The sequence below is a fragment of the Triticum dicoccoides genome, chromosome 7B, assembly GCF_002162155.2.
Source record: "Triticum dicoccoides isolate Atlit2015 ecotype Zavitan chromosome 7B, WEW_v2.0, whole genome shotgun sequence".
In the NCBI taxonomy this organism is placed as follows: Eukaryota; Viridiplantae; Streptophyta; class Magnoliopsida; order Poales; family Poaceae; genus Triticum; species Triticum dicoccoides.
Window position 1 is genome coordinate 732,121,836 of NC_041393.1, and position 23,568 is coordinate 732,145,403.

Below are 23,568 nucleotides of genomic sequence, written 5' to 3' on the forward strand. Positions count from 1 at the left end.
ATTGCTTTGAGTTCCGCGGCCAGTTAGAATCTTCCCATCTGAGACAGTCGGTTCCCACATTGAGATCCTAGCAAACTCGGGTAATACAGAGAAAGGGATTGCCACCAGGGAGGCCCACATCGACATACGACCCGGCTAAAGACCCAAGCCCATTAAGATCAGACAGCATGGGGTGGCCTAGCAAGTCACCTTGCAATCAAAATCAAGCATCTTTCCTCCAGTAGGGCAAGGATATCCACAATTTCCTGTAGAAGGAAGATATGAATCCTATACTACTAAATACACATATAACTAATAGGGCGAGGTTGCCATGCAAGGGACACCATGATCGATGTCGAGTCGGGGTGCTGGTATCAAGGTAGAAGGATGTGGAGCCGCGGGCACAAGGAAGTGCCGACGAGTCGGAGACGTAGTGGTGTTCCAGAAACAAAATGGTGACGTGATCGAGGTAGTCGTCAAGGTGCTAAAGACGATGTTGTCGATGCCATTGTAGACAAGGGTGCAACTTGTTTTTCACTCATAGAATTTGACCCAACACGTGCAGTTGATCAGACTGCACAACACGCGTCAAAGGGCCGGACGTTACAACAGCAACCGGACGTGTTTACGCACTTATCCAGGAAAGCTGATCTGAAAGCCTACAAGCACGTGGATGGGATATGCAACGTGCACGAGCAGATACTAGATCGAGAAAAATACTCTTCAAAACAGCCGATCAACCTGATTAATCGGTTGCGCAGTCCCCGGTGGAGATCAGGGAGATCGACCTCCTGAGGCAGCATGGAAATGATGATGAGTTAGGTGTAGGATCTTGCGACAGATACTATGTAAGAGTATTAGAGAGAGGATCATTCTTGTATTGTTGAATCTTCTGGGCGGATATATATTGCGTACTACATGTCTTGAGAGACAAAAGGAGCTTAAAGCATCTTCAGCCGGAGTTGACAAATCCGAATCCTCAATAATCCGCGGACGTGCCACGGACACTAACCGGGCAGGCCTCAGATTTACCTTCTCACAACCGGACACTTCAATTATTAATACCTCAAATCTATACAAATTGATGCAACTATGGCTACAACATCACTAACATGCCGTCGGACTACCAAAAGTTGGCATGTTTTGTAATGGTAGAGAAGACCATCCACGGCTGCCCTTGCCCTTCTCCGCGCCCTTGCCGTCCTTCTCACGGAAGTACCGGTCGAAGACGCAGTAGGGATCAAGCCGAATCTACACGTCGTCGAAGCTATCCTCATAATCTATGTCATCCTTCTCCTCCTTTGGCGGCAGTCCGACCATGGCACGGACCGCCTGATTCTGCTCTTGGGTGAGGGCGTGCGTGTTCCTCTACTGCTGCTTCTTCACAATGCACGTGCAGATGGATTCCTCCTCTGGAACCGCCCGTGCTGCCGCATCCGCTACGCCCGGGTGCCCCATATCCGCCCCGTATTTTGGTTGGATATGAGGAGGTGCAGGTCAGCCCGGACGTTTGAGGCCCGTTTGAGACACCCGTCTAGGTTAATTTTTCATGACCGGCCCGTCTGTCCAGACTTATAGGACGGGTTTGTGGCATCTGACTGTAGATGCTCTTATAGAGATAAGGTAGAAGATAAAGTAGAAGAGAGATATGAATCATATAGTACCAGATATACTCTAACATTATGGTATATAGAGGAGGCAGCCGCCTAGTGACCGTGCGCTCCATTGTTCAGTCTCTCTTTCATCTATACTTCTTCACTTTTGTGATGATTACCAAGCTCAAGCACATTTTTAGTTTGGCTTTAGACTTGACTGGATTGCACGCACGCCATTCAAGATAGCTAGGAAAGTGGTGTACATGGAGTATACTGATTTTATGCACGAGGAACCACGACACAATACAACGGCCGGGAACATGTACATGGCGAAAGAAACAATGGATTAAAACTCTTCCCGCTTATTATTATTCACCAACTGAGGAAATAACAACGGTCGATTTGAACACGAACGACGACGGACAAGAGGGAAACAAACTCACAGACCAAGAGGTCCAACGATAGCAAGCAAGAACAAGACGAGAGAAAGGAAAGCGCGGGAATACATGCAATGCAATCACGGCTTTCACAAGTCGATCTGGACGCACTTGCGAGCAGGGGAGAAGAGACTAATTCACAGGGAACTAGCACTTGGAATAGGAGATGTCCCGGGAGACTTGCACAAGTTGATCTGGACGCGCCTGCTAGGGGTAAGAGCATCTCCACCCGCGTCCCCAGAACGGCCTCCCCAGGCGTTTTTTTACGCCGGCGCCAAAAAAAGGCCCAGTCGCGCCGCCAGGACGCCGAATTCTGCCGACTCGGCCCGTTTTTGCGCCCGGCGCTCGCAGGCCGAACCCGGCGCACTGGCGGGCGCTCGGGGGCTCCGGCGCAAGGGAAAAGTGTTCCTCGGGCCACATTGGCAGGCGACAAGTCAAGCCAACCGCCCAGATTTGCCTCCTACCCCTCGCGCTCGGCCGCCACCCTGCGCCACCCTGCTGATCCCGGCGCCGTCCACCGCCCACCGCAGCTAGGTAGACCATCTCCCGCCAGGAAAAAGAAGGGGTTTCGCCGAGGTAGCCTCTTCGCCGCTGTCCGGGCACCTTTTCCGGCGTTCCGGCCGCGCAGGGCCTGTACACCGGCGGGCTTGCGCCCACCTTGCCCATAAGGTGTTCGGTGAATTGCCCGGCCCGGCGATGGACTCCGAAAATGAGGAGGCGCTCGCGGCATTGCTGGATGAGGAAGCCGAAGCCGACGTCCAGGAGCAGGAGCATCTCATGGTGCTCGCCGCCCTCGCCGGCCTGCTCGAGAGCAGTGAAAAGCCGCGGCGGGGTGGCTTGGCGCTTGGGCGGGTGAAAGCAAAGAACCGGCTTCGTCTGGAAGGCTACTGCATGCTCTACTCGGACTACTTCGCCGACGCTCCATTGCACGGTGAGAAAACATTTCGGCACCGTTATCGGATGAGCCGAAAGCTTTTCCTCCAGAATGTGAATTCCATCCGGGAGTTCGGCAGCTACTTCAAGTGCAAGAAGGATTGCACCGGCAGACTTGGATTCACCTCGATCCAGAAGTGCACAACAGCTATGAGGATGCTTGCATACGAGCTCCCGGTGATTCACTCGACGACTATGGGCGGTGGTCGAGTCCACCACCATTGAGTGTTTCTACAAGCTCTGCATGGCGGTGGTGGTAGTATTTGGACCACAGTACTTGCGAACACCCAATGCGGAAGATACTGCTCGGATCCTAGCACAGAATGAAGCAAGAGGATTTCCTGGGATGCTTGGAAGCATCGACTGCATGCATTAGAAATGGAAGAATTGTCTATTTGCATGGCAGGGGTTGTACAAAGGCGCCAAAGGCGGTTGCAGTGTGGTGCTTAAGGCAGTGGACACACAGGACCTCTGGATTTGGCACTCTTTCTTTGGGATGCCAGGAACTCACAATGACATCAACGTCCTGCAATGCTCCCCAGTCTTTGCCAAGCTTGTTGAAGGTCATTCTCCTCCGGTGAACTTCGATATCAATGGACGACAGTACAACAAGGGATACTATCTAGCTGATGGCACTATCTGAGATGGTCGACATTTGTGAAGACCATCTTAAACCCTGTGCCAGGAGGCAAGAACGCCTGGTTTGCGAAGATTCAGGAGGCTTACAGGAAGGATGTCGAGCGGGATTTGGTGTGCTCCAATCTCGATTTAGTGTTGTCCCGTTCCCTGCTCAGACCTGGTCGAAAGATCAAATGTGGGAGATCAGGACTTGCTGTGTTATCTTGCACAACATGATCATTGAGAGCTAGGAGGAAGAGCCAATGTTTGACACTGAACCATATTACAAGCAGGGTCCTCTTGCCCAAGTTGATCACCAGCTACCGGCAAACTGGACTGACTACCTCAATATGTGTAAGGAGATCCGAGACCCATAGGTGCATCAAGAACTGCAACACGATCTGGTGGAGCACCTATGGAGGGTCAAGGGCGAGGCCGGGAATGACGTGTGATGAAACTTGAGTTTTTATTTGTTAAACTATATAATTTGTATTGAAATATTTTGTTGAACTATTTGACGGTGTGAACTATTTGATTTATGTGATGAAACACGCCAAAACACGCCGAACTAATTGATTTTTATTTGTATGCGAAAATTCACGATGATGACTGATTCTAGCTGTTTATGCTTACACGATGAGGATGCAGTTAAAGCGTATGCCCAGGCAGATGTAACAACCAACAACCTTGATTGAAGAAAGGGATGCACGTTGCTCCCAAAAATTGAGCCGACAATTCATGAGAGTTGTCAGCATGGACCATGGAGGCCATAATTTGTGTGGTGTTAGTAGTTTGTGTAGGATATTAGTGATACCCATGAAATCTTAGTAGGTTACTTGGTTGAAATTTTGGTTGCCGTATTTTGTGTGGCTGTGTTGGTACCACTCGGTTCGGTTTCAGTCCAAGTCGAACAGCTCCGCGTACTAAAACTGAGAAAGTGATGCCCCAGCTGAATAATAAGTCTGCAAGAGCGACTGTGAGCATAGAATTAGCCCCAACGAGAAAATCTCTCAGAGCACTATATTGTCTATATGTATGATAAAGTGAAGAAATGATAATGGAAACAAGTAATAATTCTTGTATTACTGACTCTCAAGGAGACGTACATTCCGCCATTGGAAACTGGGGAAACAAAAAACAAATTCTGAATAGAATCACATTTTCTTTATAAGAATCCGAGCCTACAATTCATGAGAATTTATTTTTTTGTGGGTAATTCATGAGAATTTCAGAATAGCTCCAGAGAATATTTCCACATAAAATATTTTTATAAAGAAGTTTCCGCTGTTGATGACAACCTTGACCAAAATTATTTCCATATTATAACTGTACGCTTACCTTTTTCTATGGATCCAATATCCCGGGAAAATAGAATGGCATAAAAAAGAATGATATAAATTAATGCCTAGTCATGTTTCACAAATCATCCAATTCCTTTCATCAATTAATGTTTTTGCACCCGAGACACATGCTCCATCATTAACAGTAAAATCGGAAAAATAGTAAAAAAATTCAAAACAATCTGAATTTGTTTTGTGATAAATGTTGATGAATGTTTTCACTTGATGAAAAAATATGTGATGAAATGACATTTGTTGAAATCTGGGCAAAAAAAAATCACTGCTTCGAAAAGACTATTGTTGGAAGCATTTTGGAGCATTTTCCATTGCGTCGCGCTGTGGTTGTGTTGCATTGGTAGTGTCGGGCCTGTGTGTGCCCCCTTTGGCCTCGTGCCCGGTCACCGGCCGCACATGATTGCCCTGTTTCACACAGCACACAGCGCGTTCGCCTTGTGCTGCCTTTTTTTCTTGTTCTGTCGCCTTGCCACCTTGCTGCCTTCCGCATGGCCTTGTTGCTTCTTTTCAAAAGAAAATTTTGAAAGTACAGTACTCAATAATTTCTCTCTGCCTCTGCCATTTTTCTAATCTTCGTCCGTTTCACACCTTTCGGAGGTCACTTCCATTTCTATCTTTTTCTTGACCTTTTTTAAAAGGGGAGATCCTTTTGTGTTCACGTGACCCCTCGTTTAGGGCTAATTGAGCAGACCCACATAGTGACCCCGGGTATCTTGGAGACTTTACGAAGCCACCGAAGACGGATGTTAAATTACAATCAAGAGGCGTTTTTTGTTGGCGCGCCTTCATGCGAGCTGCATGAAGCGCTCGCACGCTCGTCCTACTACATCGCACACTACATGGACTAGTCCCAATGACGGCTGCTTGCGAGCTCACCCTACAGACGATGTATCTGGTGCACCAGGGCAATTGGTGCTACCGGTGCACCGGTCCCCCGTTCCACAGTAAAAAATGTTCAAAAAAATTCCGGAAAATTTTTAATGCGTTGACACAACATCAATGCATGTTGTTACAAAAATTCAAATCAAATTCGAAACATTGCTCGAGATACAAAAATGTGAAAATTTTCATTTTTGTATCTCAAGCAATGTTTTTGTCTTGCTCGGAAAGTGTTTAAGGAGATTGGAAGGCCCTCGGGGGGTTGTTCTTGCTCGGAAATCCACTAAGGTTTTGTTATGTTTTTTCGTTTGTCTTGGATGAAACCAAGTAAATATGGATGCTGTAAGTTGGGTTTCTGTTTTGAGTGAGAAATGAAGTCAGGGAGCAGGGCTCCTGTTAATTGAAAAGAATTAGCTATTTTGCACCCCGAGCGGGGCATGGTTCCAATTCTAATAATTTATTCTGCATCTGGGACCAGATGAGCCCATGTGCGAATAGTAAATCATTTTGAATAGCAAATAAATTCGAAAACATCTTTTTTTTGTGGGGCAAGATGTTCGTGTGTGTGATACCCATGCAAATTTTGGTGAAGACATTCGAGGAGGTCGTGGCAAACAAGACATATTTTTTGAGCATATATGTGTTTGATAGCATATATATATGTATGTGTTAGATAGCATATATATGTATGTATATGTAACTGGTTTTGTATATTTGTCGGGTTTGTTGAGAATTGAGTCTGTTCGGGGAAAATATTTGGCCAAGACATGATCTGGACCAGCACCCTAACTGAAGAGAAACCCACCCGAGTCTCAAAGCATGACCATTTGCCACTTGAGAAATTCATCCCAACCACCACCACCACTTTCCCTTTTTTTTGGCCACATCAAGTTTGCAATGGCTGCATAGATTGTGCAAACTTCGGTTTTGACGCTAATATAACTCATGTCTAAAACCCTCCCCACACATTGTTTTGAGTTCATAACCACTGGATGATCACCCCTATGACGGGCACATCACACACGGTCCGAGAGGAAATGACAGCCAGCCAAACAGTTATAGTCCACGACCATGTTGTCACAAACTCATCAGAAACAATCAACGCATACACTGGAGTGGCACCAGGGGAAAGTGGTAGTTTTTTTCAATCACTTCTCGGATGAGGCTCTATGACGCAAACATTCTACTACAAAGTACTTGATACTCATATATGCTTAAGGAATGGAACCTACTGCTGAGCACATGTTCATAACTTTTGATAGAAAATATGGATGATAGATAGGGTCAGGAGAAGAGATGTGGAAGACAGGAAGACTCCTATAGGTTATTTGGGCGTCAAACCCGAGGGCCCTCTAAGCAAACGCCACAATGCGTTTAATACATATGTACTCCTTATGTAAAAAAGAAAGGCTTACAATAATAATAAGTCAAGCAAGTGTTTTTGTTAATTCTATGTAATACTCCAAGATGGTTCGACCAAACCAAAGGTCTGAGTTTATGCTTTATTGTTGATATAGCTTATCACTCATGACGAGCGATATAATCAAAACAATTACACACTAATTTTTTTGCGGGGCAACACAATGTTGTCTCTATGTTTCTCCTCTTTATTAAAAATATTGAGATTAAATTGTACTGGTTAATTAGTTATGTGCCCAATAAATTATTCAAGCAAAAATATGTCCATATTAGTAATGAGGAACATATATCATCCAAATTCTACAAATAAAAATGGCTTGACTCAATGAGTTAATCAATTAACTTTTGTTCCAACTTGGAACGACGACCAAGGAACATCTACTACATGTACACATATACATCAGCTAGTCAAATCAAGAAAAGCTGCGCCATGACAGTTATACCATATGTATACCCATAACTATTTTCGTGTAGAATATTAGGACCTAGCTAGCTAAAGATCTCCTACATTAACTCCCAAAAGACTTGTGCTAATTTGAATGCCAGGGTGACAAGGTCAAGGAAAGAGTTAAATACACTGGTGGTGCCTCAATTTATTTTGCGCCTTCAGTTAGTACCTAAAGTTGCAAAATACATGAAACAGGTGCTCGAACTAGTCTTGCCATACAAATACGGTGCCTGCAGTACAAAAAAAATTGTTGGATGTAGAATCGATGGTGGAACTCATGGTCGCAGGTTGCATTGTAGGCACAGGCTGTCCACCACGGCAAACTATCATGGTGGATTCTCACGAGGTCGAATTTATATATGACGTTTATGCAAAAGGTAGCTTTGTAGCACGAGGCACATTGTGCCCGTTTTCCTGAAGTTCATGAAACGAATTTCTACAGCTCAAAAAAAATTCTAAAATCATTTATATGTGCACACATAGAAATGTAATAAATAGTGCGAATTTTCTTCAAAATCAGTTTTTTTATGTGAGATATCCAAAAAAGACAAATACATGCAAAAATCAGCTGTTTTTTGGCTGTTTTTTATCTTTATTTCACGGTAAAATATAACATAATTTCAAATGAAATTTGACAGTCAGAGAACATGCACACGTTTTTGTTGTGAAAAAGAAAAAGAAACTTTTAAGTGCCAGTTTTAACCTTTAGGAAAACGTGCTCAGTGGCCACCGTAATCCAAAAATCTGCTTTGGTCGCTATGTACCTCTTCTAGCGGTTCATCTATATATGGCACTCATATGGTTCGGCACAGGGTTTTTTTTTCAAGCTTGTCTTTACTTTTGTTGTTGATATTGTCTCTACCTTTTGAAAGAACAAAAGTAAGAAAAAAATTACAACTGCCATAAACTTATAGAAAGTGCTAGTGCATTTGAAACATATCAACATGTTTTTGGAAAATGTTTCACATGTATTCAAAAGTTAGAACGTGTTTTTGAAAACAAAACGTGATGCATTAAAAAAATGACAATGTGTATTAAAAAAAGGTTGAACATGTTTTAGAAATGATTATTATGTAAAATTATCCTTACATTTCTAAAAATATGCTGTCTTGTTTTATGCATTTCTAGGGTTTAAGACTATTACACAATAAATTTTAGTGCATGTTTAATAGTTCACAAAATAAAATGTTGTCAAATTTTTAATATTTTGGAATTGTAGAAATACAATTAAGATACATAATAGTTGTTTGTGCTCCTTGTCTGGAATGAAGGTATATAAATTTACATAATAGTTTAAAATATTGGTTGAAAAACTTAAATACGCATAAATTTTTGGAAAAGTAATTTTACCTCTTCAAAGTAGAAAACAATGAAAAAATAAAAAATATTTAATAATACATGGTAGTTGTATATTGATCATTATTATATATTTATTTGGAAAAATTTATGTGTCATGAAACGAAGCAGGAACTTGGAAAAAATAAAAAATAAAACTGGTGGATAACGCATCATAAAAGTTTGAAAGCAGCATATGTCGAATTGGTTTACAAAGCTTTCTAGCTAATACTTGTAGGTACCTAATAGTTTGCTCACGTGGCTAGATACCGATGTTTGGTAACCTGGAGGTGTAGGTTCTCACCCCTCTCCATGAAGGTTTTTTCTTCATGTTATTTCTCTCTACCATATAGTGTATTTGAGGGGTAGTTTCTGCAAATTTATTCCTCATGAGTGGGGCACCCGACGCATCCCCGCACATAGCCACTGACATATGGGTCACTATGATGTTGACACGTTATATTGGCAGGGCCTATGTCTAAATACGGAAGGAGGCATCGTATTTGTATGGTTGGACAAGTTCGACCACAAGTTTCATGTATTTTAAAACTTTAGACACCAAGTTGACCATGCAAGACAAGTTTAGGCACCTCCGGTGTATTGAACTCTCAAGGAAACTACACACGATCCAGCACTTATTTCAGGATATCTTGTTCACACCTTTAGAAGACTATCAGTATGTTTTCTGCCGTTTACTAGCAATCCAAAAAAAATGTAAAATTTATTAGTTCATTTCCGTGTCTTATTTGAGCTACTAATAAATATTGTTTGAAGGGACAATTACATTTGCCCTTAATTGGAACCCACAACTTGTCAAAGGCCTTTGGCCGGACGGAAAATGTACGGAAGATCATTTCTATAACCGCACTTAACGGGAGAGGGGAAAATTTGAGCACACTTCGGAATTAGGGGTAAATGTGAGTTGGTGGTTCGAGTTAGGGGCTGAAATGTAAATGACCCTAGTTTGAAAGATATATTTGTGGAGGAGGAGATCAAAACCACATACATGTGGGCAGTATTTTGTTTGCGACTAGAAATATATTTTATATGTGGTTTACACGTCGTGTTCAAAGAGCTCAACATTAATTTGAATGCACTTCCAATAATGTTGAAACCATTTCTGGACCGTGTGCATTCCACACATATTCCATTGACTAGGTAGATCCAGTCAACGCAAAACTCATAGGTCAAATTAAACATTCAATGACATTAGCATTCACTCAAAGGGGTCCATACACTCCCACATCAATATAATCAACTAGTTTAAATTAAAATTGTAGTTATTATAGACGTACTAGTTTTGCATTAGATGTCATGATCGTTCTAGTTGATGTGACCTTTATAATGCCCGCTCCATATGCATCTATAAGAATCAATTCTTCCGATGCATTTGGCAATCATACTTAACCCTAGCTCCCAAACAGTTAAGCATTATGGCCTCCAACAACAACAAAACATCGAAGGGTAAGCTGGTTAGCATTGTCATGACTAGCATAGCACTCCTATATCACATGCGCACTACTTTACTAACTTATTTATATATGTCTGATTTGCCGTGCAGGGGGCAGTAGCAAGACGGTTACTCCACATAAGATTCATTCGGCTTCACCAACACCTAATACTCGACAACATGATGCCCTGAATGCAAGGGATGTCGCGGGTTAGTACCTCTCCCCGATGGCTCGAGTATATCCAGAGTTAAGTTATTTATTATTTTGTATTCGAATACCTGAAAGTAAACTGATTTGACATGAGACGATGAGTACGAATGCTGTTATGCTGCTGTCATCGCATAACGCCGTGAAACATGCATCTTCTTGTACTGACTAATTAGTACCATCTCTTCCGTTCATGGATCAGTTGAGTCTATTCTATCCAGCCTCCGTAAATAGATAATATTTTTGGCATTGACACGTCTTGAACATGAATCCTAGATCATTAGCTTTAGTAGGCATATGCTGCAGAGAAACATTGTATATGTTTTTTTTGAGCTGCAAAACTCTGTGCTATTTGAAATATTTTTCATGATAAATATAATGATGCTTTTTTAATCTAGTTTTGGGTCCATCACAAATGTTTTTGAGTTCATCACATGCTCTAACTCATGCCGAAAAACCCTCCCCACATATGGTTTTGAGTTCATAACCACTGGTTGATTACCCATATGAGGGGAACATCACACACGGTCCAAGAGGAAGTAACAACCAGCCAAACAGTTGTAGTCCAAGACCATGTTGTCACCAACTCGACAGAAACAATCAACACATGCATTCCGGTGGCACCAATGGAAAGTGGTAGTTATTTTCAATCGCTTCTCAGAAGAGGCTCTTTGACACAAACATTATAATAGGAAGTACTTGATACTCATATATGCTTAGGCCACCTAGCATCCTAGCCACCGATTTTATAGGGATAAAAGCCCAGTCTTCAATGGCCAAGGTTGAAAAAAAGGAAACTCCCTTTGTTAATCCAAATCCCACTGAAAACTAAATGGATCCTGCAACCACAGTACAAGATATTTAAGGGAAAGGTTCTCAATTCATGATTCATCATTTCATATCGCTTCAGGATAAAACTTAACTAGGAGCATTTGCGTAACCATCACTATTTATATCTTCGTTTGACCGTTTCAAATCACGCCCACACCCACACGTCGGTATAATTGCTGCTTGGTTTTCTATTTGAATTCCCACTAGCAATCCATCCTTGATGTTTGAAATTCCGAACTTTCAGGTGAATGACCCAAGACCCGCCTAATCTTTTCCCTGCAGTCTATATTAAATGTATCCAAAGATGTATTCTTCTTCTTTTAATCCTTCCTCATCCAAACATTATGTATCGTATATTTATCAAACCCCATCGTGGGGCCATTGTATAATTTGAGACAACTAATAAGTTTGGAAGAGATGAAAGAAAAACATTAATAATCTGAAGTCTCCCTCCACAATAAGAACACATACCTAATCTCTTTTTCCTTCCTTGAATCAAGGGTATAAGTCCTAGGCATGTTATGCTCAACGTCAAGCCCAAGCATGTGAATCGGATAGAGCCTCCATGTCACTTGTAGGATATATTAGTATATCTGCAATTCGTTCCGTGAAACACTGGTTTGCACTAAAAATGAGTGTATTTAGCAAATCTGGATGCAGGGTGTCTTCAGCGGTGGAATCGAGACCCACAAACTCACATCAAGGATTCCATATTAAGTACTAAATTTTATAGGGTCAAATAGACTATGGTCCTATGAATAAACGAAATTTGTTCATATAAAATAAATAAATGGAACCTACTGTCGAGCACCTAGTCATAACTTTTGAAAGAAAATACGGATGATAGATAGGATGAGGATAAGAGACGCACAAGTCACGGAGCCTCCAATGGGTTATGGTGTCAAACCCGAGGGCCCAATGAACATGTGCCACAATGCGTTTAACTTCTTATACAAATATACTCCTTAAGTAAAAAAGTAAGGCTCTCTTTAATAATGAATTAATCAAGTTTCTACCGTTGATAGTGTCCAAAACTCCAAGATGGTCGGACCAAACCAAATGCCTTAGTTTATGCATGTTGCAGAACAGTTCTGTTGTTGATATAGCTTTTGGAATAGCTAATTGCTCATGATGTGCGCTATAATACATGATAATTATGCCGTAATTTGTTTTACGGGGCAACACTGTGTTGTTTGTATGCTTATACTCTTACTTAATTAAACATAGTAAGATTGAATTGTACTGGTTAATTAGCTATGTTCCCAATAAATTATTGAAGCAAAAAAAAATCCTATATTAGTAATGAGGAACATATATCATCCAAATTCTACCAGTAAAAATGGCTTGACTCGTTGCGTTAATCAATTAACATTTGTTCCAACTGGGAACGACGACTAAGGAACATCTACTATATGCACACATATACATCAGCTAGTCAAATCAAGAAAAGCCGCGATATGACAATTATACCATATGGATACCCATAGCTGTTATCGTGTAGAATATTAGGACCCAGCTAGCCAAAGATCTCCTACATTAACTTTCAAAAGACTTGTGCTAATTTGAATGCCAAGGTCAAGGAAACTACACATGATCCAACATTTATTTCGGGATATCTAGTTCACACCTTTAGAAGACTATCAGTACATTTTGTGCCATTTTCTAGCAAGCAAAAATGAATGTAAAATTTATTAGTACATTTTCGAGCCTTATTTCAGCTACTAATAAATATAGTTCTAAAGATATATCTGTGGAGGAGCTGATCAAAACCAGATACATGTTGGCACTATTTCGTTTGCGACTAGAAATATATTTTATATGTGGTTCCCACGTGGTGATCAAAGAGCTCAACATTAATTTGAATGCACATCCAATAATTTCCAAACCACTTCTGGACCGCGTGCATTCGACGCATATTTCATTGACTAGGTAGATCCAGTCAAAGCAAAACTCATGGGTCAAATTAAACATTCAATGACATTAGCACTCACTCAAAGGAGTCCATACACTCCGACATCATTGTAATTAATTAGTGCAAATTAAAATTATAGTTATTATACACGTACTGGTTTCACATTAGACGTCACAATCGTTCTAGCTGATGCAATTTTTACAATGCCCGCTCCACTTGCTTCTATTAGAATCGATTTTTCCGATGCATTTGGTAATCACACTTCAACCTAGCTCACAAATGGTAAAGAATTATGGCCTGCAACAACTACAAAACGGCGAAGCGTGAGCTGACTAGCGTTGCAATGATTAGGATAGCACTCGCATATCACATGCACGCTACTTTATTAAGTTATTCATATATGTCTGATATGCCGTGCAAGGGCAAGTAGCAAGACGGTTACTCCACTGATGATTCACTCGGTTTTGCCAACACCTAATACTCAAAAACCAGATGCCCTGAATGCACGTTCTGCCACGGGTTAGTAGCTCTCACCAATGGCTCGAGTATATCCAGAGTTAAGTTATTTGTTATTTTTATTCGTTTACCTGAAAGTAATATGATTGGCCATGCAGCGATGAGTATGAATCGCATTACTCCACTGGCATCACGAAATGCCGGTAAACAAGCATCTTCTTGTACTGACTAATTAGTACCACATCTTCCTTCCATGGATCACTTGAGTCTATTCTTTTCCGGCATTCACAAACAGATAATAATTTTGGCTTTGACACGTCTTGAACATGAATCATAGATCATGAGCTTTAGTAGGCATATGCCATAGAAAAACATTGTATTATTCGAAATATTTTTCATGATAAATTTAATAATGCTTTTTTCATACGGTTTTGAGTTCATCACATGGCCTAACTCATGTCTAAAAACTCTCCCGACATATCGTTTGAGTTCATAACCACTGGTTGATTACCCCTAAGAGGGGTACATCACACACGGTCCAAGAGGAAGTGACAGGCAACCAGATAGTTGTACTCCGCGACCATGCTGTCACCAACTCGTCAAAAACAATCAACGCATGCAGGGGAGTGGCACCATGGGAAAGTGGTAGTTATTTTCAACTGCTTCTCAGAAGAAGCTCTTTGACACAAACATTCTAGTAGAAAGTACTTGAAATTCATATATTCTTAGGCAACCTAGCATCCTAGCCATTGTTTTTATACGGATAACAACCCAGTCTTCAATGGCCAAGGTTGAGGCGGAAAAGGAAAATCCCTTTGTTAATCCAATTCCCAGTGAGAACTAAATGGATCCAGCAACCATAGTAGATGATATTTACGGTCAAGGTTGTAATTCATGATCCATCATTTTTATCCCCTCTAGTTAAAACTTAACTAGGCGCATATTCATACCCATCACTAGTCATATATTTGTTCGACCCTTTCAAATCACGCCAACACCTACATGTCGTCATAATTCCTGCTTGGTTTTTTATTTGGATTCCAACTAGCAATCCATCCTTGATGTTTGAAATTCCGAACCTCTAGGTTAATGACCGAACACATTCCTAATCTTTTCCCTGCAGTCTATATTAAATGTAGCCAAAGGTGTATTCTTCATCTTTGAATCCTTCCTCATCCAAAGATTGTGTGTCGTATATTTATCAAACCCCTCCATGGCGCCATTAAATAATTTGAGACAACTCATAGGTTTGAAAGAGATGAAAGAAGAACATTAATAATTTGAAGTCTTCCTCCATAATCGGAACACATACCTAATCTCTTTTCCCCTCCTTGAAACAGGGGTATAAATCCTAGGCATGTTATTCTCAAGGTCAAGCCCAAGTATGTGCATAGGAAAGAGCCTCCATGACACTTGTAGGATATATTAGTATATCTGCACTTTGTCATGTGAAACACTGATTGGGACTAAAAAGGACTAGATTTAGCAAACGTAGATCCAGGGTGGCTTCGACGGTGGAATCGAGCCGCACAAGCTCAAATCGACGATGCCATATTAAGGAATAAATTTTACAGTGTAAAATAGACTATGAGTCCTATAAATAAACGGAATTTGTTCATATAAAATAAATGAATAGAACCTAGTGTCGAGCACCTATCCGTAACTTTTGATAGAAAATATGGATGATAGACAGGATCAGGAAAAGAGATGTGGAAGACATGGAGACTTCTACGGGTTATTCGGGTGTCCTGAGGGCCCGCTGAACGTACGTCACAATGCGTTAAACTTCTTATACGTCTATAGTCCTTCAGTAAAAAAGGAAAGGCTCACTTTAAGAATGAGTCAAGCAAGTTTCTTCTGTTGATGGTGTCCAAAGCTCCAAGATGGTCGGACCAAACCAAATGCCATAGTTTATGCACACTGCAGAATAGTTTTGTTGTTGATATAGCTTTTGGAATAGCTAATCGCTCATGACACGGTGTTTTCCGGGGCAATTATGCCCTAATCTATTTTTTGGGGCAACACGGTGTTGTTTGTACGCTTCTCCTGTTAATTAAATATACTAAGATTGAAATGTACTGGTTAATTAACTATGTGCCCAATGAATTATTCAAGCAAAAAAATTCCTAAGTAGTAATAAGGAACATATATCATGCAAATTCTAAAAGTAAAAATGGCTTGACTCGATGTCCTAATAAACAACTTTTGTTCCAACTTGGAACGACGACTAAGGAACAGGTACCATATGCACACATATACATCAGCTAGTCAAATCAAAAAAAGCTGCGCTATGACAGTTATACCATATGTATACCCATAACTGTTTTCGTGTAGAATATTAGGACCTAGCTAGCTAAAGATCTCCTACATTAACTCCCAAAAGATTTGTGCTAATTTGAGCGGCAAGGTCAAGGAAACTACACATGATCCAGAACTTATTTCAGATATCTTGTTCACACCTTTAGAAGACTATCGGTACTTTTCTGCCGTTTCTAGCAAGAGAAAATAAATGTAAAATTTATTAGTGCATTTTCGTGCCTTATTTCAGCTACTGATAAATGTAGTTTGAAATATATATCTGTCGAGGAGTTGATCATAACCACATAAATGTGAGCACTATTTCATTGGCGACTAGTAATATATTTTATATGTGGCTTGCTTGTCGTGTTCAGAGAACACAACATTAATTTGAATGCACTTCCAATAATTTCCAACCATTTCCGTATTGCATGCATTCAACACATATTCCATTGACTAGGTAGATCCAGTAAAAAAAATCATGGGACAAATTAAACATTTAATGACATTAGGACTCACTCAGAGGAGTCCATAAAATCCAACATCAATGTAATCAACTAGTGGAAATTAAAATTTTAGTTATTATACCCGTACTAATTTTGCATTAGATGTCATGATCGTTCGAGTTGATGCAATTTTTACAATGCGCGCTCCATATGCATCTATAAGAATCGATATTTTCAACCTAGCTCAGAAACAGTTAGGCATTATGGCCTCCAACAACAACAGAAGGTGAAGGCTCAGTTGGTTAGCGTTGTAATGATTATCATAGCACTCCTATATTACATGCACGCTACTTTTCTAACTTATTTATATATGTCTGATATGTCGTGCAGGGGACAATAGCAAGACGGTTACTCCAATGAATATTCATTTGGCTTCGCCAACACCTAATACTCGACAACAGGATGCCCTGAATGCACGGGCTGCAACGGGTTAGTACCTTTCACTGATGGTTCAAGTATAGCCAGAGTTAAGTTATGTATTATTTTGTATTCGATTACCTGAAAGTAATCTGATTTGACATGCGGCGATGAGTATGAGTCCCATTACACCAGTGACATCGCGTAATGCCGTTAAACATGCATCTTCTGGTACTAATTAATTAGTACCACCTCTTCCTTTCATGGAAAACTTGGGTCTATTCTATCTGGCTTTAATAAAGAGATACTCCCTCCTTCCATCTATATAGGGCCTAATGCATTTTTTGAGGCTAACTTTGACCAAATATTAGAGCAATAAGATATGACATGCAACTTACACAAAGCACACCGTTAAATTCGTGTGTGAAAGGAGCTTTCAATGATATAATTTTCACATTGTGCATGTCATGTACTATTAATCTTGTCAATAGTCAAAGACGGTCTTAAAAAACGCATTAGGCCTTATATAGATGGAAGGAGGGAGTAATATTTTTGAGATTGACACGTCTTGAGGGTGAATCCTAGATCATTTGGTTTAGTAGGCCTATGCTGCAGAAAAACTTTGTATACGATTATTTGAGCTGAAAAACTTTGTATTATTTGAAATATTTTCCGTTTACTGATATATAAATATTTTTATACAAGTAATAAGATATAGATTTTTTTTCTTCATGCCATCTATCAAGTCATTTATTTTTTAGTCTGTGGTTACTAACCCACGGATGCATGTATATACAAACCATTTAACAGATATATCTTCTGGTTTTTCATGGAGTGAGGATTAAGCCCAGTGCTTGTACCAGAAAAACCAATTAATTAGTATCACCTCTTCCTTTGATGGATCACTTGAGTGTATTCTATCCAGCCTCTGTAAATAGATAATATCTTGACATTGACATGTCTTGAACATGAATATTTGATCAATACCTTTAGTGAGCGTATGTTGCCGAAAACTTCGTATTATTGAAATATTTTTCATGATACATCTAGTAATACTATCTTTCATCTTAAAAACATGAATACTTTTATACTCATACTAAAAATAGAAAATTTTCTGCACACCATCTATAGCGAGTCATTTATTTTTGAATCCGTGCTTAGTAACCCACAGCCGCATGTACTAACCATTAACCTTATGTAAATTCTGATTACCCATGGAGCAAGGATTAAGCCATGTCCCTGTATCAGAGATTTGATTGCTGGGAAGAAAAGTTATCATCTATATTCTTTTATTAACTAGTTGATGTCATGCAGCTAGTGGTATGCCTTCGAGTGGAAGGAAACTATCCACAACAGAGAAGCAGAAACAAAGCCAGGCATCTTCTACTGGTTTGTAACTTGTCACTCGATTTAGAGGCATAGAGTCTGCCTATGTATACAATACTCCACGGCTTCACTTATGCATACAAGATCACTTAATTAATCTCGTTTAAAAAATAAACATAGACTATCAAATCAATTTTACTGGATCTATTCAAAATGTAATGATTAGGTATTAATATATGTTGATATTTTTGCATGTAAACTTGACCAACATTGAAACGGCTTTATTTTAAAAAAGAAAAGACTAAATGGCTTTCTATAAATCAACAGAGGGAGCACTAATCAACTGATATCACACTAGACCGCAGTGAATATATATGTACATTACGTGACACCTAATTTTCTGCTCTGCATTTTTTTTTATCTAGGTTCCGTTCCATGTCCAAAATGATTTTGTTAAAGTTTCTTTTGTCATCTCCCTGTGATCTTGCGTGCATGCAGATCAACCTAGACGTCATGCCCCATCATCATCAGCGAGCAATAGGAATGGGCAGTCATCAACAAGCAGTAGTCAAAGGGGGCATGCGGAGTGTCATGGTGCCGGAAAACCGAAGTCTGCAGGAACAAAATACAAGTGAACTCTATAGTATCTTGCTTATGGATGGTAATGATTTATTGCTCTATCTATGTACATACTGCGCACCTCAGAGACTTTGTCTGATTAAAATCAATCTTGTTTTTTCCTCAGGCAAACTATGATGCGTGTAGCATTTCAATCGTCCGATCTTCAATCAGCATACTCTACCTCTAAAATAATACAAATAATATGTGTATTGTACTCTCTGATAAATTGGTTGTAATTTAGTCGCTACGTAAGTGGAACCAAGAGAAATATATGAATCTGTTACATGTAGCGGTTTGTAATTGCCTCTCAACAGATTTGCACGATGCGCCTAGTCCATATTTATGTTTTGTGTATTGAGTTCACATATATTGTATTTGGGATTTGGGGTTGCACTAATAAGTATTTGAGATTGTGTAACTCGCAAACATTGTACATTTATCTTAAAGTATTTTACCATGTATGTTAAGGAATGAAAGGTATTCTGCCATATGTTGTTGCTCCAAATAAGTGCGCGCGGAGCACAACCAGGCTTGCTAGAACAAATGAGTGCATGCAGCACACGTGGCACTGGCCAGGACGATATGAAAAGCTCCGGCCCTAGCTGTGAACCTCACCTCCAACATGACATCATGAATGAGCATGGAAGAGCGCTCGCCAGCACAAATGTAGGTAAGTTTGATTCGCCAGTCTAGGTGGTAAGTGCCTTTGGTAGCGAAAATATGCCAAACGGAGACCGAGCTCCATGGAGGCCTTGATTAGAAAACTTCAACATTCATACTTTTCAGTTTCAAAAACTTCTGAAAAGTACACGTTTACCTAGAGAGATAATGTACATGTTGAAGATTTTCAGGTCGAAATAGGCTAAAATGAGAGCTACACAAAATGAAAATGAGGGTTGCATGTGTATTGTTCATCCTCAAAGTCTGTGTTTTTATTTTGTGCAGCTCGCAATTAAAGGGATTCCATCCTGAAATTTTATACACATACACATTACATCTTAGAATTTTACAGGTACGCACATATACATCACACACTAAGGCCTGCTTGGTCTCCAAAATGCCCTGCTCGGCAGCGACAGCAAAATGCATGCACTCTGTTCTTATATAGCAGTCATATTGCATTTGGGATTGTACTAATTATAAGTATCTGAGTGTGCGTACCTCGCAATAACTGTTTGTTCTCTCGAAGTGTTTTAGTATGCATGCTAAGGAGTGAAGTGTGGAATTTTTTACCAGGTTGTTTTGAAACACAATCTTTACTAAGAAAAGTTTCACCATGGAGAAGTTAGATGTTTATATTACCTCCTTTTATTCCCTTTAATGTGCTGGAGTTTTCTCCAGGTTTTTGTACCTACTACAGATCACCATTTGTGCACTCTTTAAATGACGTATTGCCACACTTATCTGATGCCTATCAGATTTATGATTTTTTTTATGGTGTCCACCGGATCTATTGCAAATTGGATATTTTTTCTTCAAACGTGGTGTGTACACACGGGGATGATTCTATCCCAAGATGGTTAGCAGCTGTTATTTCAAGGAAGTATCGATTTGTCGTCTTTCTTACAACCAAGAGCTTTGATCCAGGATCAAAACGACGATTCTATCTATCTGTCGTTTAAAGGTTGCTACACACGATTCTTGTATCTATCGGTCTCCCAAGACGTGCCTTCGTCTCCACGTTGACGCATGCATTCTTAGTCTGTCCGCAGCTATAGTTACAAGCGTACGTACGTGGGATTAGTGACTCCATGTGCCATACGTACCTACCTACCGATCAGAAGAATCTTCTATAAATATAGCTATAGGCTCATGCACGGCCACAACCATCTAGCTCTTCCATAGCTATACCCATCCGCCTCCCGGCCATCTGCTTCCGCGCCGGGCGCCGGCCTCGTAACCATGGAGCTCATGCCAACCGTCTTCTGCCTTCTCCTCCTCGTCCTTGCACAGGATGGTATGCACATCATAAACTCCTTACAGCCTTGCTTTTGCTTTTAGATATTCGTTACTAGCTCTACGAGTATACATGTTATACTTCGATCTCGTCAAGTTCTTCATGCATGCACTGAGACATGATTGATCTATCTGACAGGGGCTCGTGTGGAGGCACGAGGCACACCTTCGGCTGATCAGGGGTCAAAGAACCAATGGTCCAGCATGTTCGTCTTCGGGGATGGCTTCGTCGACAACGGCAACCTCCCAGAGACCAACACATGGCGTCAATGGAGCTATCCCTACGGCTCCTATCTCAACTCCCGTGGATCTGCGACTCCTGTTCCAACTGGGCGCCTTTCTAACTATTGGATTCAATCTGACTTCATCGGTACGTATTCAGTATATATACTGGTATGCTAGTACCTAGCTAGATAGAGAATTTATTTTTGAGCACGTACAACCTTATATCTAAGACCATTCAAAATTATCCATCATATCAACGCTCTAGATAATTTAGTTCCGACCCTTACAATCTTATATGTGTTCTACTAAAAATAATCCTTCATATTTATTGATTTATTTCCCTTGCAGCAAGGATCTTGGGCCTCAGTGAAGCCCCTCCATCGTACAGGCTCACGCCACATCTATCTTGTGACCCATCTGGCATGACCTTTGCTTTCGGCGGCGCTGGCGTCTACGAGGTGCCGGACAAGAAGGTGCCGACCCTTGCCACACAGGTCAATGCTTTCACCAGGCTACTTAATGCCGGGGTCATCTCAAGACAACAGCTCCAGAGCTCCGTCGCTCTTGTCTCCATCTCCGGCAATGACTACATGACTGGTGCCAACGTCGAGAATGCCTTCTTGAGTAGCTTCGATGATGTGAGTAGTAGTTAGCAGACTCAAACTTACAAACACTAACCAGTCTGCAATTACTATATACGCATCTTCTTACCAAGTAACTTCTCTTCCATGCAGATCGATAGTTATATTGGGAATGTGACGACCGAGATTGCGAAGAACGTGGGGAAGCTACAGAGGCTAGGTGTGAGAAAGGTACTAGTGAACAACATGCATCCCATTGGCTGCACGCCTTTGCGGACTAGTTCGAGCAACTACACGACATGCGACCTTCTGGCCAACTATGCCGCAACTGTACACAACATCAATATAGAACACCTAATGGGCAACAAGAATAATGCCCACATACTGGACCTCTACACTGCCTTCACCGACATCGTCAATCACGCCCCTGGTAAGTACTTTATATGTCTGCACGCGCATGATGCAAATTAAATCAGATTTCACATGTATGCATTTTATTAAACATCTGTTGGAACTATGTGTATGCAGGTGAAGGGTCGGAGCAGTCAAACAATTTCAAGCGCAAGCTGACACCTTGCTGCGAGGCTTCCACCGAGCTGGGGTACTGTGGACAGGTTAGCCCTTCAGGGGAGCGCCTCTACGACCTATGCAAGAATCCTGACAAGAAGTTCTACTGGGACGAGTCTTACCCGACAACTGCTGGGTGGGAAGCTGTTACAGGGGCGCTAGAAGAACCTTTGAGGGAGTTCCTAGATCGGGACTATGTTCCATGATGCATTTGTAGTTTAGGTTTAGCTCGATCCATTGCTTGTAGGTGCAATATCTTTTAGCTAGGTTAGCTTTATATAGATAGTATTCATATTTAGGAAGAAACTTTTGAGTTTTTGTTTCCTTGTGTTCCATGAACTTTGATCTAGTTGCCTTCATGTTTTAAGAAAGGTAGTCCTATTATATATGGTGAATCTAGCGTGCATCTATTTGAGGAGCTCGTGGGAGTTGCAGCAAACAAAGAAGGTGCTTGGCTAATAGAGTGATAGGTTCTATTTGTCTCAAGATTAGATATATAGCATTGCATGTGTGATCTTTGGTCTCAAAGACTGCGTTTTAGTCGATTGAGGTAATGCTCCACCTGGTGCATCTCGTGCTGCTCTTCCCCGCGCTGCCGCCATTGCCTCGCGCATGGTTGGTTTGCCGTTGCATGGCGTGGCGGTAGCACGGGTGTTTGACACAATATTATGGGTGCCAAGCCAGCTCATTTCGACGTGGCAAAGACGACAAATACGCACACTGGCACTCGCACATCAGACATTCGTCCAGCTTTCTCGGCACTTCTTTAAGGTGTTTGTTCAGGTTCTCCTTTCACCATGTACGCCTCGGCTCGCCAAGGCTGTGTTTATGTCGTCGTTCCCATACGTCTTGTCGGAACAGTAGCCTGTAATTAAAAGTGCATAGGTCGTGCCTGTGAGAAACTCCACTTGGCTCTCTGCCGGTGTTGGGGATGACCTTGCGTTGGTATTTGTTTCAATTCCAATGGCAGGCACATGTCTGTAACAAGCTAGGTCTTATGCCGCAGATATTTATTTCACATTCGTGGGCTTGGTTTCTTTTACTTTGCTGTTACAAGTATTGGGAAGCAAGTTAACGGGAGAGATAGATGCTTCCTGGGAAGAAGGAAATATTGATCACTTCAAGCTAGTCTGACATATGTTGGTGGATCCTAAAGAAAGGAAAATGGAATGTGTCCTAGTTGAATTGGGACAAAATGATGCTCCCTAAATCAAAGGGTGGTATGTGTTTTCGTGATATGCGTCGTCGACGGTCTGGAGGGCTTATGTGCATGATT

At 41.1% G+C, this 23,568-nt stretch overlaps 2 protein-coding genes across 5 annotated transcripts; both read left to right on the forward strand.

Annotated features, from left to right (window-relative positions):
• Positions 1 to 10,411: 10,411 nt before the first annotated feature.
• On the forward strand, positions 10,412 to 19,416 carry LOC119341393. Of its 4 annotated transcripts, none has more exons than XM_037613265.1 (6): positions 10,412 to 10,462; positions 10,560 to 10,658; positions 16,990 to 17,088; positions 18,331 to 18,405; positions 18,841 to 19,003; positions 19,088 to 19,416. In XM_037613265.1, exons 1-5 carry the CDS (start codon positions 10,432 to 10,434, stop codon positions 18,975 to 18,977), a joined length of 441 nt encoding a protein of 146 aa, XP_037469162.1. In that variant the 5' UTR covers positions 10,412 to 10,431; the 3' UTR covers positions 18,978 to 19,003; positions 19,088 to 19,416. The 4 variants fall into 4 exon arrangements, with proteins under 4 accessions (XP_037469162.1, XP_037469165.1, XP_037469164.1 ...); XM_037613266.1 differs by lacking the exons at positions 10,412 to 10,462; positions 10,560 to 10,658 and adding exons at positions 13,826 to 13,918; positions 14,014 to 14,058; XM_037613268.1 differs by lacking the exon at positions 18,331 to 18,405.
• Positions 19,417 to 20,806: 1,390 nt separating this feature from the next.
• LOC119340190 (GDSL esterase/lipase At3g09930-like) lies at positions 20,807 to 22,676 on the forward strand. Its single transcript, XM_037612089.1, has 5 exons — positions 20,807 to 20,920; positions 21,059 to 21,289; positions 21,493 to 21,782; positions 21,879 to 22,155; positions 22,254 to 22,676. Exons 1-5 carry the CDS (start codon positions 20,866 to 20,868, stop codon positions 22,496 to 22,498), a joined length of 1,098 nt encoding a protein of 365 aa, XP_037467986.1. The 5' UTR covers positions 20,807 to 20,865; the 3' UTR covers positions 22,499 to 22,676.
• The last annotated feature ends 892 nt before the right edge of the window (positions 22,677 to 23,568 follow it).